Consider the following 16186-nt stretch of genomic DNA (forward strand, 5'->3'; position numbering starts at 1 on the left):
ATCAAGACTGTACTCACATTCTACAATGTCTTCAAACATCACTCTATATACCTGGCCCACGCCAAATGGTATCAAAGCCTCCATCACTCTCGAGGAGCTTGGGATTCCTTATAAAGCTGAATTTATTGATATCAACTCCAGCTCGAATCCCCAAAAAGAAGAGTACGACTCTCTTCACAACCCAGGCACGATATGCTACAATATGCTAATGAAACCCACTGGACAGATGGTTCTTGAAGATTAATCCCAATGGCCGTATCCCCGCTCTGCTCGATGGCTCCACGCGCGTTTTCGAGAGCGGAGCAATCATGTCATATTTGACCGACAAGTACGACACCGATCGCAAGATCAGTTACGCCCCTGGCACTCCTGAGCACGCCGAACAAACCTCCTGGTTAATGTTCCAAATGGGTGGACTCGGGCCTATGCAAGGTGCGTGTAGATAACGAACCTTGCAGGTGTGCTTCAGTGCCTCTCTAATACCTAATAGGACAAGCAAACCACTTCCGTCTCTTCGCCAACACGCGCTCTGATTACGCTATCCAGCGGTATATCAACGAGACGAAGCGTCTGTTCTCGGTCCTAGAATCGCGATTGAAGGAAAGTCCTTACCTCGCGGGTGACAAGTATACTATTGCCGATATTGCAAGTTTTTCTTGGGTTCGTGGGGCTCCTGTTACCTTGGAGATTGATCTGTCTGAGTTCCCCGCCTTGAAGAAGTGGGTTGAGGAGATCGATAAGCGTGCCGCTGTTCAAAATGGGGCGAATTCTCCTCGTTCGACTTGGACTCCTGAGGAGAGGGCTGAAAACTTCCGGAAGTGCCGGGCCAAGATTGATGCCATGACAACTACTGATAAGCATTGATTGATGGTAGTATTTTGGTTTTCTGGAAAAAACACATATCTTTGCGCGAATCTAATTTTTGAAACTGCACCACAACGCCTTATGACAGAAATCTTGTGTGAAGCAAGGTATGGTATGGTCAATGAATATGCATAACTCTGACTACTAGTAAAATATGACAAAATCTGCCTTTTAGACAATCCATCTGTCCAGGGTCCACCGGGGCACGGGTCCACTGCGGACATCGCTGACTACTAGTAATTGTAAATACATCCATGGATGGATGGGCACCTGGGCTGTCACGGGGTGAGAGGGTGGAGGCTTACTTAACTCCTGTAAGCGGGAGAAGCTGGCAGAATCTGGTTCATATTTAAATCCAGATCACCAGTCCTATTTTTAGTTTAAAAGAGATTTTAATCTTTAATCAAGTTACTTTTATCTGATCATTGACCGTGTTGAACCCGAAGAAGGCCTTGATTCAGGGTGAACCTGGGTGACTCTTGTTGTTGAACTCTCTGTCAGGGCAGGGCTTCAGGGCTCCAGCTTGTATGTACGCCGGGTACCTGTGTCACGTGACATTCTCGGGTACAATACCCTGTTTTCATCCAATATTACATGTTATATTCCGACAGCTTTCATTCGTGTGATTGAAAATTTGAGGGCTACAGCGAAAGCTCCCGGTTGCTGGTTCGCTTGGATGCTCAGAGTAAGCTACCTTTATACGATAGACTCCTACTCTTCAGTCTAGACCTATCTACTGTTGATGAAAGGGTTAAATGATCAATGGAACACCGTGACAGTCGAGCGGATTTGAGCCTTCAGGAGAAGTAGAAATGTGATAACAAATATCCATGACTGTCTCCCCTGGGAACTCGGGGGAAACCCCTAGTTATATGTCCAGGACCCACGAGTTCTGGCTACCATACAAAAAGAGAGCAAAGAAGAACACACACCACTATCCTCCTCCCTCCCTTGCGTTTTCGCTACCTCCTGTAGCCCAGGCTGAAATCTCCGTTTAACATGTCTTTTTTTCAAAGTTGAGCAGGCGTTGCCGCAGACGGATAGAAGCGCCGGTCAGTTTTCCCTTGACGTTTCGGATGGAAACTGATGCCGGTAGATCAAGGCACTGATGCCTGCATTCCTTGTCAGCCGAAATACTAAATAGAGCACCCTAAAAATATTGACTAACACAAGTAGGCCTAGAGTCACTTGGCTCATCCCCTTAGAATTGATGTCCAATTCCGCACCCGGCACAGCTCTTTTAGGCCCAGTGCAACTTTTCCATCCGTTGATAGTAGCTGGCGTCCGTCTCTCCATCTTCCTTTGGTGTGTCGACAGCCTTCGAGCAAAGAGGGTGGCATAGGCCGATGGCATTAGTCAGCGGTTGGTCACACTCGTTGTCAACCCTATAATGGTGGCAGATTCGACAGTTGCCATTTGACTGCCGTATGCAGTCTTGGGCGGAGTGACAGCCAAGATCGTAGCAGGAATTAGCCCGCTTCGTAAGTGTATTTCCTAGGTCGTAGGTCACCAACCAATCGCCGGCGGGCTCATGCTCAGGCAGTTTGAGCTCCGGGTTGTGCCTATTCATTCCCTTTGCAAACAGCACCCTGGCATAGGGGGGTCAAACACGAATGTTGTTTCGCCGGTCACAGAGTTTTTCAATTCCGCCGTAGCCAAAACCTCGTCTATGGCGACATACTCCTCCGGGTTCGGTATAGTTGCCTTCTCGATTTGTTCCTTTATGTGCTTTGCAGTCTCAATATCGAACCGGGTGTCGATGAAGTATAACTTGTCTGGACCGGCCGCTGCCACGTATGGAGTATCCGGCGCCGCAACCTGGAGGCCATGTCCTGTTTCGATAACCTTTGGTACGTAGTTGCCCCGATACTCCTCTTGGAAGGTTGGTGAGCCCTCGCATGGTCGAAATGGGTTCAGAAGCATGGTGACTAATAGTAGAAAGAGCATTGTGGTATAGAAACAAGTTGAGTATGTATTCTGAGTATGTTCTTTCTTTGCGTATGTTGTTCCTCTTAAATAACCTGTCGGGGACTTGCGGTCATGCCACGCGCTAAAAGTTGACATCAATTTGACATTCGAAATCATGAGTAACTATTGGCCACCGCATTGCTATCGCAATGCTACCGTTGCAGACAGACCCCTGCATAATGCTTGACATTGAGAGTCTGCGGGACTGGGTGTGGGAGGGGTAGTGAGGTTCAGAATATGGTGCGGTTGCTGCAACAGTATTGGCTTTTTTTATCATGATTCCAGGAGACGGTATTGCCAATATTAAATCGATATAAAAATTGATCACCAATATAACGAAAACTCATGTGATTGTATGCATTTATTATGCACTTTCATGGGTAATTTGGGTACCCGTGAGCTTTTTGCGAAAACCCACGGGCAGGTAAGGAAAAATGAAAGCCCGCTACTGACGTGGCTGTTACGGACATGCCCGATCTATCTGCCGTTAGATCAAGAGCATGATCCGCCCTGATCAGACCTTTCGGTACATATGTGCTGTCATACAATCAGCAACATGGCAAGCACCCTAGACCTAAAAAGCAGCTGGTATGAGTTGCTCGCCAACTTCAAAACCTACGTGTATGCGCGCACTTCACAGCCTTCGTCCGTGTTTAAGTGATCTAGACTGACTGTGACACTATATGAACTGAGTGTGGAACCCTGTATAATATACATGAATACCATGTCTCGGAGGCTCTAGTGCGGCACGATGCTTTGGTTCGGGCCAGGCCCGGCGGCACATAATGAATTGTGTGTGATTAGCTGGAGATAGGCAACAATGTGAGGCTTTGTGCATTAGCGCGAGGTTCTATCGACAATCCCACATGAGATAACTGTCCCAGGACGGGTTCTATCGGAAGAACAGTTTCCCTGGGTACCACCTCTCGTTCCCCGGGGCTATCCAGTCCACTCCCGGGATCTGGAGATCCTAGGAACCGAATTATTGACCGCACATAAGCCGTATCGAGTATACTGGAGAACGCGTGAGCGTCTACAAAGCAAGACTAAGAACGCGCCAACTACCGAACAAAGCATATGCTTCAAGTTGCTAGACCTGGCAGTGACCCTCCGGGTGGTCCATGACCTTGGACCCTCCAAGGGTCCAGCGACCCGCCAAGACCTGGAGTTCTACATAAATATACATAAAACATGGGTTATAAGCATATTATTTCATAAGTTTCTTGGCGGGTCTAGGATCCTGACTTTAGACCCTCCTTAGCGCCTTGGCGGGTCCAAATGGAGGGTCACTGCCAGGTCTAGCTTCAACCGTCTCCAGTACACACCGCTAGAAACTACATTCTTGGGGAATACCTCCAATGTGAGACATATCCATATGGAAGTCACGGATCAGTAAAATCTCCCCTTCAGCGTAATACCTTATCGACAAGTCGTCGTCTATGTCGAAAGTCTGGCGGCTGCATATAAGACACGATTCGGGAACTAATCCTTCCTATAACTAACTAGAGGGTTTGTAAGGGTAGAAGTAAAGCTCCTTTTCATTACGTATTATAAATGACAATTTTGCGGTAGCTAGGCTTAACTTAAGAAGACTTGTTCTAATACTGGCCCATTCCTTCTGTTGTATCGATATTAGGACTGATATGATTTGCCTTGTGTGTAAGAGTATACTGGTTTCAGGTGTAAGGCCTGTCAACCGGGTAAGATACAATGACTGTGTAGTATAAGCACTAGAGGAGAGGATTTCATGGATAAAGATCCTTACAACATGGAGATAGGGGTCAGCTAAAGCATAGCTACGTTGGCTTACTAGTAGACTTCCGCACCGGCCCATAAAGCCCAAAGCCCAACCCGACCCAACCCGTAAATAGGCCCCAAACAATGCAAACATACTAAGTTGAACCCCCTAAAAGGGTTTTTAAATTACCCTTCGTTTGACCCCCGTTTCTAAGCCTTATCCCTAATGTAATATTATATCAGTTCAAATAATCTAGAATCGATTACTGACTAGTTATTTCTTTAAATCACGTTTAAAAATATAAAAAAACGCGTTTATTTAGAAATTTTATAAATTACAGAGTTCTCTAGAAAGTGGTAGTACTCCCATGTAAATCATAAATATATATCCGAGATTGAAATATCAAAATTAACACTTTCCGCGATATCTCGTCCTCTACTAGTCGGATCCTATATAAAAAAATTATGTATACTAGTATAGCTACTATAAACCTAGAAAATAAATTTGCGCTTTATAAGATACAGTGGCGTTTCATGAGTATTTGCACCCCAGTACTACCAAAATTTTCAGGCCACCTTCCTTCTGCTTGTTAATACTTTATTGAACGCATTAAGTAATAATTAGTAAGTAGAAGGCTTACATACACGCTTATATATATGTATGGTAGAAGCTCCAGCATGCAGGCCACAATAGAAGAGAGTACATTAAAAGCATTAGGAAGTACTGGGGTGCAAATACTCATGAAATATGACTGTAGGTAGAAGGTCGTGATACAGCGATTACAGAGGCCGATAAGATGGGCTTTAATGGGGGCCTCATGGGCCCCCTCTTAGTGGGCTACGGGTTGGGCTTTGGGCCTAGGGTGGGGGCCCATTTGTGGGCTTTGCGGAAGTCTACTTAGATTTCGACAATACTCAAGCCATTACAGGTGTATGCTACGCCTAGTACGATACTCCTGGTCGTCATTTACCAATCACTAGTATCTCCAATCAAGTTAAAGATATCAAAAGAAAAGAGTATAAATTGAGCGAAAAAGCCGATCAAGAAAAAACGAAGCAGAAGTAGAAGAAGGTATTGATCGAAATCAGGAAGTATGGAAAGGCCAAGGAACGTCGAGGGAACTGATCTTTTTCTGTATTCTAGTAGTAAAATAGCTAATTCATTTCTTAAATTTTTTTAATTGATTAATTTACTACGTTGTAGAGTAGTAAATGAAGGTTGAAGTAATAAGTATAAATTTTTCGGCATTTGGGTAGTTGTCGGAAATCGGCATGCAATACTCGATTAAAACGGGGTATTGTACCCGAGAATGCCATGTGACAACCAGTACCCGGCATCCATGGATAGGTACCATACAAAACGGCCCCGGGTGTATTTACAATGAGTCAGCCATGTCGGCAGTGGACACCTGGGCAGGTTCCAAGTTCAAAACACGGATTTTGTCATGTTTTACTAGTCGGAGTTATGCATATTCATTGACCATATCATACCCTGCTTCACATCATATTTTCTATCAGTACTAGTACTTTGCATATGGGTGGCGGACCCTCGCTTGCGAGGAGGGGTACGAGGGTCTGTATTTTTTGTAAAAGAAAAAGTAAGGGCCGGTTATAAGCCACCACGCTTCTATATTCTAAGTGGTTCCTTGAAATATGTATGATTTTGCAATATGCGCTTACTACCTAGGCAAATAATACATACACCATCTAGGAGAAACAGGTTACAGGTTGGTTCGGGTTAGGTTTTGGGCTTTATGGGCCGGTGCGGAAGTCTATTAACAATTAAAGTAACATACACATAAATAATAGTATTTTATCCAAACAGTCAGTACTCCGTAGACTTACATATATAGCCGAAATATGCTAGCGTGGGACCATATGGGAGTGACGGGGTAATGGGACCAAAATATTTTTAGTCCCGTGGGAGTTGGCAAGGTCTAAGAAGGACTATATCTCTCCCGCTTGCATCTCCTCGTCGTCGACCAGCGAGTACTCCCGCTCTTTGGGTGGGCTACTCGCTTGTGAAATAACTACATCATGGAAGACGATAGGTATTAGCTAATAACGAAAACGAAGCTAAGAGACGAGAAGCTTAGCTAGAGTCGACAAGTATACCGGGTAACTAGCCGTGAATAAGACACCTTTAAGTGCAACTAGAGCGGCGGGAGGATATAGGGAAGAGGAGAGAGATAGAAGGCGGAGGGTGCATTCCGCCGCATTCATTATATGTATATATTCCTTATATGTGGGCTTTTGGGTCTGTGGGTTTATAACATATAGGAATGGGCTGATTCCACACTCCTTATAAATCGGCCTCTGTATCTACTCTTGGGAGTAATCCCAACTCGGCGTCTGGCTTCGAGTTCTTGCTTCAGCTGGATGAAGCGCCTGCATAGTCATACGCAACTAGTTAGACTGCAACAGATTAGTTGAACTTTGATTGATTGATTGATTTTGGGATTCTGGTAACAGGACCAACAATAAGTCGTACAAATAAACAAGTCAAGCTTATGGTAGCAATACCATAAGTACATGTCTGAATTATGCATATCAATACTTCCTGTCATCGAAGCTAAACTCTTAAGAATAACACCAGAGACAATATTGATGGAATGCTCAAAGCTCTCCAGGTCTGTAGCTTCGCCAGGTCTTAAAGCCAACTTGCTCATACCACCCATTGAGTGCAACCCAGTCCACAAAGACGCCCTCAAGACCTCGTTGTTTCATGTTTTCGATAGCATGGCAGATCAATGCCAACCCAATGCCGTACTTGCGGTGGGACTCATCAATTCCCACAGCACCGATCAGCCCTGTCTTCGGACCACAGGTTTGGGGGAATGCCCAAGAAGTGTTCAGAGCATCTGATGGACCGAGCATTAATGTCCACCCAACCTGCTGGCCTTGGGAGTCGAATGCTGTCATCACACTGTTAGGATACTTGTCAGGATGTAATGCGACGTATGCCTCCACCCAACTCTTTATAACACATTAGTATAGGTTCTAGCAAATTATAAGCGCAAGGGCCTTACCCCATTATTAGAGAAGTTTCTTCTTTGACCGACCAGACATGCTTCGTAATCTTCAGCCTTTAATGGCGCGAAACGGAAGCCTCGCTCCCGGGCACGAGTGATATATTTCTCAGGGGACTGAAAGTTCCGAATATCTTGGTACAAGTCAACCGATCGGGTACTGGGCGGATTGAGTCGGAAGCCACGGTGAGTGAAGAAATGCTGCACTGTTTCCGGAAGGTCCTGGGGAATCCCAGGCCAGAAGCGGGGGAACGAGCTGCCCAGCTTCACAGTATTGAGGCCAAAGGTTGCCCGGAAGTATGCTCTCGTTTCTTCTAGTAGGGCAATTCCAACGCCTTGTCGTTGGTACTTTGGTGATACTGCAAGAACTGCGATGTAAACAGTGTCTGGTGCACCGTGGTCATTAGTGTAAGCAAGACAGAAGCCTACCAGCTGCGATCCAATCCGCGCGACGAAATGATGGCCATACGGGCGCACTATCAGAGACCGTAAACTTTCAGTTGGAATAAGGTAGGTCGGGAGAGCAGCAGCCCAGACTTCGAAAATCTCATCCAGATCTCGCTGTGCATCAAATGGCGCTACTACCGCAGATGTCTTGATCATATCATTAGTTCCAACGGGAAGAGCACCTGTCGGAACTAGTGACCCGAACATGATATCGGCGGCCACAGAAAAAGCCTCGATAGTCGGTTCATATGTGGTGATATAAGTCTTGACACTAGGAGCATCAAGGAAGTCATAAGGGTTGCAGGCAGCAATATGCACCAATGATTGAACACGTTCAGCAAGTTCTAGGCCTAGGGACTTTTGGTATGGCGACTCCTTTGCATTAAATGAAGTGAAAATCACCGCATCGGCGACTTCAAGCATTCGCCATTGCTCCGAAGTGAGACCGGTCTCTCCGTATTTGATCTCAGCAATGGAATTGTTGTGTTGTCGCAACACATCGAGATATTTGTTGGACTGGTATACTCCTGGTATCTCCGTTCCTTCGCCATCAACTGCACCGCCGATTGGGGTCTTGTCTCCGGGGAAGAGGAATATTATGATTGAATTCTTTGACAGGGGGAGAACACCATTCTTGTCACGAACCAGTGTAGTTGACCGAGAATATATATCCATGGTTATCTCGGTAATTTTATTGTTGAGCGAGCTCAGCTCTGTGAGATCAGATTGCCGAAGAGCGGTGTCCCAGTTCAAAAACTTGTCCTTCACCGTAGCAACACGGCGGCAGGCATCCAACAGTCGTGATTCATCAATTGTGCCCGAGTTTATTGCTTCACAAACTCTCTTGATTGAAGCCACCTGCACATCAAAGGTATGACAGATCATGATGCTGTCGCTACCAGCGCGCAACGCTAGCACCGAGCCTTCCTCTGTACCGTATGTGGCGCGGATTCCATCCATCTCCAGGCAGTCTGTGATGACCATACCATCATAAGCCATGTCCTTGCGTAAAATCCCCATAATATCCGGGGAAAGCGTTGCAGGCAGCGTGGGATCGATACAGGGCAGCGAGATATGAGCAGTCATGACGGTCTCAATGCCTTCAGCGACAGCGCGCCTAAAGGGGATCAACTCGCAACGCTCCAGTTGATCCCTTGTTTTAGGAATCACCGGTAGTCCAAAATGCGAGTCAACGGCTGTGTCTCCATGACCTGGAAAATGCTTTACACTGGGAACGATGTGATGTTGTCGTAGACCGCGCGCGGTCGCACTCGCAAACCGGCCCACAAATTCAGGGTCATCTCCAGGGCTGCGAACACCGATAACAGGGTTCAAAGGCTCCGAGTTGATATCGCACACTGGTGCATAGTTCATGTTGATTCCGAAGAAACTCAGAGTTTCCCCTGTGGCTTTCCCCGCACTGTATGCGCACTCCGGGTCATGCGTGGCGCCAAGTGCCATAGGCCCTGGAACCTGGGGAGCGATCGGGGGAGCAATACGAGTGACCAATCCATTCTCTTGATCAATTCCGATCAACAGCGGTCGCTCATGTCCAGCTAATTTGGCTTCATCCTGTAAAGCCAGTGTCAAGGCCTACAGAAGATTAGCCAAGCTAATCAAGGACTATATATTCTCGAATATCACACCTGAAGCTGTTCTGCATTCTCAAAATTTCGCGAGAAGAGGACGATCCCTCCAACGTGGTAGTCATGGATCAAAGTCTTGATTTCGGGACTTGGGGTGCAGCCATAGAACCCCACCGCGAAGAGCTGTCATCGTTAGTGGAGATTTACAAAGAAGGGACTTCAGGACTCATGTACCTGGCCAACCTGCTTTTGGAGATCCGTGGAAGCCATGACTTTTGGGTAGTTTCATGGATTGCAAGTAAATGGTTCAGACGGACAGGGGTGACATTAAGAAGGATCGGAGTTGATCTTCCCGGGTCCACATGATGCGACATTGCGCTTACCTTGGGCACACTTGAACATTTCAACTTAGCCTCTTAGGACCTAGTGAGTGTGTAGGTTCATCCAAGGTTGTCACTGTAGCATTGGAATATAAAAGATAGGCCACTCAGCAGATAAGGACTTTCAGTTGGGTTTTCACCACAATCACATCTCCTTGACCTCCCTTAAAATTTTCGAGCGAAAAGTAGCTATAGCGCCAATAGGGATGTTATAGTGCCTTGTGTTCATCTTGCCAAATTGGGGATTTCATACAGTATAGGGGTCCAATGGCCAGAACTAATTGAATGGTCCTCTCGTGTTCGAGGCCGAATCTCCACAACGCGGGGTCTACGCCGGAAGGCCGATACCGGTTAGTTTCACGGACAGCCTGCCTTAGTTGAAGGTAATGGAGCTGACTATTCTGATGTTTGTAATATCATCATACAATGGATAACTAAATAATTCAAGTGCATAACTAGTTAGTTATAGTAACTGATTTTGGAAACATTATGTAAATCCAAGCTAGTCGGGTGTGAGGGGTGCCTGAAGAATAGGGCATCAAAAGCACAAAAAACCGCCTGCCCAACACCTCCTTCCTTAACATATTAAATCTTCTGCCATTGAATTTTACATATATAAGAATCCAATACACAAAATCCAAGATCTTCCTGTCAATATCAGAAGTTCAGCTTATCAATTTAAGGTTGGAAGATAAATGGCACGTGGCCCCGTGGAGTCACCATCTTTCCCGTCGGGATTCTATCCCCGTAAAATGAATCAAATGAATCAAATCACCAACACCTCAGGTATGACGAGCAGCATCGATCAGCATCGTCCCTTTCCATGTGATGAATGTTCAAAGTTGTTCACGCGGAGTGTAAGTACCGAAGCTCCTTATCTTCTCTACCTAGTTCTGACGCTCTGCTGAAGGAAAACCTACAACGGCATAAGCGTGCACGTGAGTCTATATGAATATTCATATTCCTTAAAAAATATCAAGTACGGAGTATTGATATCCTACAAGGTCATGGCGGCCCTTCGCGCAAGAATTTCCAGTGTAGCAGATGTCATGCTCGATTCTCTCGAAGGTCTTGTTTACATTTTCATATCCGCCATGCATTGCAATAACGCTGATAATTTTGCAGCGACGTATATAAACGACATGGTGATCGTTGCCGTGCGACAGGATCTTCAATTCGGATATCTCAGCCACAGGTGCCATGGGAGAGTATGCATGCCTCTCAGGCAATGGTCGGCATAGCCTCCCCATTGACCACCGACCGTAACCCACCCGAACGTGTTGTGACCGACGAAGATTTTCGGGAAGAACATAGTACATTTGCTACTGAATTACCCCAGAGTTTTTCATCTTCCTCGCCGAGGTATGCTTGTCTTGAGCTAATTTGTGTTAATTGCGCCTGATATCAAGGGGGGCTTATTGATTGAAATGAAACGTCTAACAATGGAAGTAACCCACAGTAATCACGCTAATAGCGAAGAGACATACGTCAAACAGTATTTTGAGCATTTCCACCCGTCTTTCCCTTTATTGCATCGACCTACATTCACTGTATCATCGACGCCGAAGTTACTACTGAAAGCCGTCACTGTCATTGGGAGTTTATTTTCTCCCAACTTATATGACCATGAAGATACCCAAGCTCTCGCACACTGGCGTCAAGACATATGGCAAAGTGGACAGGAGGAGCTTCGACATATGGTACATGATGAGATCTTCCTCCCGTGTCGTCTGAAAGCAATTTTCTAATCAATATTGAAATAGGTTTCCTCGAACTGCAGTGAGCTCAGACAACCCTGGGCTATGCAAGCGTGGCTTCTCTATATAATATATGGGGTATACGCAAGCGAAGCAGGCCAATTCCAGACCGTTAAAAAGATGCTACGGCAACTTGTCGATGTCAGTATTGTCTTCTGTCATTCCCTCTTCTTTTACTTCCTTTACTTAGGCTTATGTTTTGATATAGGCTGTACACGAAATTGGTCTATTCCAACAGGGTATCGCTATGCCGGATGCCCAGTCTTGGATGTACCAGCATGATTTCAGTTCACCAAGAGATAATTCGCAGACTCTTTACACACGGTGGACGTCCTATATTACCACTGAATCGATGAGACTGTCGCTGTATACACTAGTATTCCTGGACTCACACACATTTTCGCCTTGCAATTCACGGCCTTTGATGTCACCGATGGAACTTGGCTGGGAACTTCCCTTCCCTATTGATATGTGGGAAGCCAAGAACTCTCAAATATGGCTTCTGAGGTTTAATGAGAATTTTGGACTTTCGACCTTTTCAATTGCCAACAGTTTGTTACACGGGCCACGCGGTTTAGGTACGGCCTCTCTGACAATTGCTACTCAGCAACTCATGACCGAAACGCCGGACTCTGAACTTTTAGCAGCGCTAGAAGCATCCCCCTTTGCCGCATTTTGTGTCCTGACGAACATAGGTGCTCTTGTGCGCGACTTTACGCGGTGTTACTATCAAATGCCGCCCAGTCCATCCGATCCAAATCCGTTTCACATATTGACTCAGGCTCAGAATAAACAAGTGCACACAGCAATAGAAGCAATCGCGAAGATTGTCAAGAAGCAGGCTTATACCGGTGATAGCCCTCAGTTTCTCTTATGGAGAACGAACGAGCTCTTTGTTTCTTCTCTCAAAATCAGTTTATGTCGCCCCGATCAGCTCTTGATAGCGGGCATTGTGGATAACAGCTTGATAGCTGGGATGGCTGCTTCCACTCACCTGACTCAAGGGAACCTTGTCGCGATCCGGCGATCAGCGCCACTTGTTCCTTACCATGTCGGTGGCGATGAGGGCATTGTGGCTCTTCTGAATGATTTATCTAACGCACTGTCCAGTATCTCCGGGCAGGAGCAGGATAAAGCGGTCCGCGAAGCACCTTGGGTCACCGTCGCTAGTTATGGTGTTTTATTATGTATCTGGGGAGCGCTCAAACGCGCAAGCGCCGATATCCGCCACCACTTGAACACATTCAACGAACTCCCAAGAACCTCGGAATCCTGCATGTTGATCTTCAACACACTCATGGAGTCCGCTCTTCAAAATTACTCCACAGAGAATGACCTGCTGATTCGAGACCCTCGTTTGTGGGCCATGGACCGAGAGGCTTTCGTTAGTTTGCTCGATGAAGGGGAGCCACTATTTGTCAATTTAATCAAGGCCTTCTGTCAGAGAAGATCCTTATGGGGGATTGGACCTTCCATGCTGGCCGTATTGAGTGAAATCCCGGGAACTGGGGCTGAGTGAACTGCGGGGGGTTGTTATCAGACCAAGTGTACGGTGGGTATACCCGTGGACCAAGTGGACGGTGCCTAGTGAGTGGAGCTCCACATGTACAGTTCGTCTCCTCAGATTGAGTCAACCTTGACCGCTGTCTGTTATAAACTCGCGAACAAGCTAGAATGTTTTTAGAAAGTATTCAAAGCGAGCTACAATTTAAAGATCCAGAATGACATCATCCACACTGAGAGTTGGCTGGGTAAGTTATAATCATTTATTTGATTACCCATTTGCTGATCGGGCATAGTATGGCCTTGGATCGATGGGCCTAGGAATGTCCCTCAATCTCCAAAAATATCTTCAGAGCAAGAATTCGTCGCTTCGTTACAGCAACCGCACTTTGTCAAAAGGTGATCTTGTTCGTGATGAAGGAGCCATACCTGAAGAGAAGTTTGAAGATGTCGTCCGAAATTCGGACGTGGTTTTCACAATGGTACGGAATTTCTTTTGTTACAGGATGTACGCTTTACTGACGAAGCAAAATAGATCTCTAATGATGATGTCCTAATTGAATTATTTAACAAGGCCCTCGTGGTGGGAGATTCATTGAAAGGCAAAATCTTTGTCGACACTTCTACTATTCATCCAGACACGTCAGCATGGGCCACATCACGCCTCAGTGAATATGGGGCAACATTCATAGCTGCTCCAGTGTTCGGTGCTAGCCCCGTGGCAGCCGCTGGGAAGCTGATCTTCGCGGTAGCCGGACCCGCTAGCGCAGTTGAGACAATCAAACCTTTTATCATGAACGTCATGGGACGCAGCATCATTGATATGGGAGAAGACGTGCGAAAATCCAGTCTTCTCAAAATCTCCGGGTAGGCATTCATTCAGTCATTAAAACAATCATCAACATTGAGCTAATTCATTCCTTTCTCCAGAAATATCCTCGTTATCAGCTTCATGGAAGTGATTGGCGAAGCGCAAGTATTCGCCGAAGTGACGGGCATTGGTAGTCAGCAGCTGGAGGAATTTATTGGCAATATGTTCGGTCCCGTGCTCGAAAGCTACTCAAAACGTATTACTACTGGCGCGTATGCACCGCCGATGGACACGTCTCCCGGGTTTGCAGCCGCCCTTGCAAGCAAAGACATGAGGCACGCTCTCTCCATTGCTACCAGTCATTCAACTCGTCTACCAACACTCGAAATCGCATCAAAGCGTCTTATCTCAGCACGCGAATATGCTGGTGAGTGCTTGGATAGTTCAGCCATTTATGGAACAGGACGAATGGAAGCGGGCCTATCTTTTTGGAATGAAAACAGCCGACAGGGAAACTAAGTCTTTTGCTCCTGACTAAATTTGACGTTTGTGTGTTTGTATCTAGAAGCTTGATCTAAAATTCACTTAATTTTTCCTGACTTGTCCTTTTCCTCCTCCATTAAAAGAAAGGCTAGATCTTAGTTTAGCATTTGGCTTCTACAACTATCAACAATCTCATTTTACATTGCACCATGCTCCTAGACGTTTACGTAGACCTCTTCCAACAGATATATATGTTGCCTGGCGCTTGAACCTGCAATTAAGAGCGTTAAATTCTAGAATCCAGAGAAGGTTCCTGGTGGTTAGTGCTAACAGTGCTTGTTCTACAGGCAACTTATATAGCTATATAACTCATTCCACCAAAGTCACAAAAGCCTCATTGCTAGAATTTAGGCTCTTGACTAGATAGTATAGATGGCTTCATATTTTCTTTCTTCTAACTCTTATATTTCATGTTCATTTATTCATTCCTGAATATACAAGTTGCCCATGCCAATCGTAGACACGTTTACAAACTTTTCTCTAGATCAACCACCTCATTTATCGGAGCCACAATTTCTTGACTCAAGCTTGCGATCGTTGTATTCCCAAGCGGCCTGCGTCCCCGGCCTGTACCGTATCCGAAATGATGGGACACAATAGCTTTGACACCCGCAATGCCCACCTTGGTGAGGGCCCAATCAGCATGACTGAGCTTGGACTGAAGCTCTTGGGCTGCCGGAAGCTCGCCCTTCTCATAGTACTGCAATACCTTCACATGCAGCTTGGGTACAATGTTGGCGAGTGCGGCAATGATTCCGTTCGACCCAGCGACGAGCGCAGGCAAGAAAAAGTCCGACTTTCCACCAAAAGTAGCAAATGATGTCCCTGAAAACGCAGAGGAGATACGTTGGAGCTTTCCAACGTTGCCGCAGGTGAGTTTGCATCCAACAATATTTGGACTGGACTTGGCTAGGCGGATTATGGAGTCGGAACTGATGTCGATGCCTCCTGTCACGGCAGGGAAGTTGTAAATGAGAATTGGAATCTCCGATTGAGATGCGACCTATGTTTTTATGCATTGTTAGAACATCAAAAAACAAGAGAGAGTTTCTTTTTTCCGGATATAGAGGTATCTTACATCATGGAAGAAGCCTTCAATAACAGATGCATTCATGGCTGCAACCCAGTATGCTGGTGGCAAAATGAGAGCGAAATTGGAACCGGAAGCTTTAGCCTCTGAGATATAGGAAAGCGTTTCCCGCACACTAGGTGCACCGCAGCCGACAATCAACTGTAATCCTGTATATCCCAGATGGTCAAGGTGGTCGCGGACAGCGCGCACCAGAGACTTGCGCTCGCTATGATCTAGATGAGGAGCCTCTCCATTGCTTCCTTGGAGGACAAGTCCAGCGACCCCACCTTCAGCCATACGCTTCGCATGAGCTAAGGTACTTTGGAGATCGAGGGACTCGTCCTCCTCGAAGAAGGTCACTAGTGGCGTATAGACGCCGAAGTTGGGCTTTGCTGCCATATTGTTGTAGTTTTTGAATGTGAGGGATAAAATTGCTGGCGGTTTTCGCACCTGATAGCTATTTATTGCTTCCACTTGGTCCTCTTATTC

At 46.1% G+C, this 16186-nt stretch overlaps 7 protein-coding genes across 7 annotated transcripts; 4 read left to right on the forward strand and 3 right to left on the reverse strand.

Moving 5' to 3' along the window:
• Positions 1–25: 25 nt before the first annotated feature.
• On the forward strand, positions 26–864 carry N7479_007502 (glutathione S-transferase family protein; the record flags this gene model as incomplete). The annotated part of the gene is made up of 3 exons (XM_057255196.1): positions 26–162; positions 227–432; positions 491–864. The coding sequence occupies 3 exons, from the start codon at positions 26–28 to the stop codon at positions 862–864; spliced, it is 717 nt and encodes a 238-aa protein (XP_057109058.1).
• A 1240-nt stretch (positions 865–2104) lies between these two features.
• N7479_007503 (uncharacterized protein) lies at positions 2105–2787 on the reverse strand (the record flags this gene model as incomplete). The annotated part of the gene is made up of 2 exons (XM_057255197.1): positions 2105–2453; positions 2474–2787. The coding sequence occupies 2 exons, from the start codon at positions 2785–2787 to the stop codon at positions 2105–2107; spliced, it is 663 nt and encodes a 220-aa protein (XP_057109059.1).
• Positions 2788–7185: 4398 nt separating this feature from the next.
• On the reverse strand, positions 7186–9901 carry N7479_007504 (uncharacterized protein; the record flags this gene model as incomplete). The annotated part of the gene is made up of 4 exons (XM_057255198.1): positions 7186–7545; positions 7599–9638; positions 9692–9814; positions 9866–9901. The coding sequence occupies 4 exons, from the start codon at positions 9899–9901 to the stop codon at positions 7186–7188; spliced, it is 2559 nt and encodes an 852-aa protein (XP_057109060.1).
• An 805-nt stretch (positions 9902–10706) lies between these two features.
• N7479_007505 (uncharacterized protein) lies at positions 10707–11252 on the forward strand (the record flags this gene model as incomplete). Its single annotated transcript, XM_057255199.1, has 3 exons — positions 10707–10868; positions 10922–10949; positions 11137–11252. The coding sequence occupies 3 exons, from the start codon at positions 10707–10709 to the stop codon at positions 11250–11252; spliced, it is 306 nt and encodes a 101-aa protein (XP_057109061.1).
• Positions 11253–11888: 636 nt separating this feature from the next.
• Positions 11889–13287, forward strand: N7479_007506 (uncharacterized protein; the record flags this gene model as incomplete). Its single annotated transcript, XM_057255200.1, has 2 exons — positions 11889–11909; positions 11977–13287. The coding sequence occupies 2 exons, from the start codon at positions 11889–11891 to the stop codon at positions 13285–13287; spliced, it is 1332 nt and encodes a 443-aa protein (XP_057109062.1).
• Positions 13288–13489: 202 nt separating this feature from the next.
• N7479_007507 (NAD(P)-dependent oxidoreductase) lies at positions 13490–14601 on the forward strand (the record flags this gene model as incomplete). Its single annotated transcript, XM_057255201.1, has 4 exons — positions 13490–13519; positions 13568–13753; positions 13807–14138; positions 14202–14601. 4 exons carry the CDS (start codon positions 13490–13492, stop codon positions 14599–14601), a joined length of 948 nt encoding a protein of 315 aa, XP_057109063.1.
• A 490-nt stretch (positions 14602–15091) lies between these two features.
• N7479_007508 (dihydrodipicolinate synthase family protein) lies at positions 15092–16096 on the reverse strand (the record flags this gene model as incomplete). Its single annotated transcript, XM_057255202.1, has 2 exons — positions 15092–15628; positions 15704–16096. 2 exons carry the CDS (start codon positions 16094–16096, stop codon positions 15092–15094), a joined length of 930 nt encoding a protein of 309 aa, XP_057109064.1.
• Between the last annotated feature and the right edge of the window lie 90 nt (positions 16097–16186).

The sequence above is a fragment of the Penicillium vulpinum genome (assembly GCF_028829585.1).
Source record: "Penicillium vulpinum strain IBT 29486 chromosome Unknown utg000003l_segment0_segment0, whole genome shotgun sequence".
Classification (NCBI taxonomy): domain Eukaryota; kingdom Fungi; phylum Ascomycota; class Eurotiomycetes; order Eurotiales; family Aspergillaceae; genus Penicillium; species Penicillium vulpinum.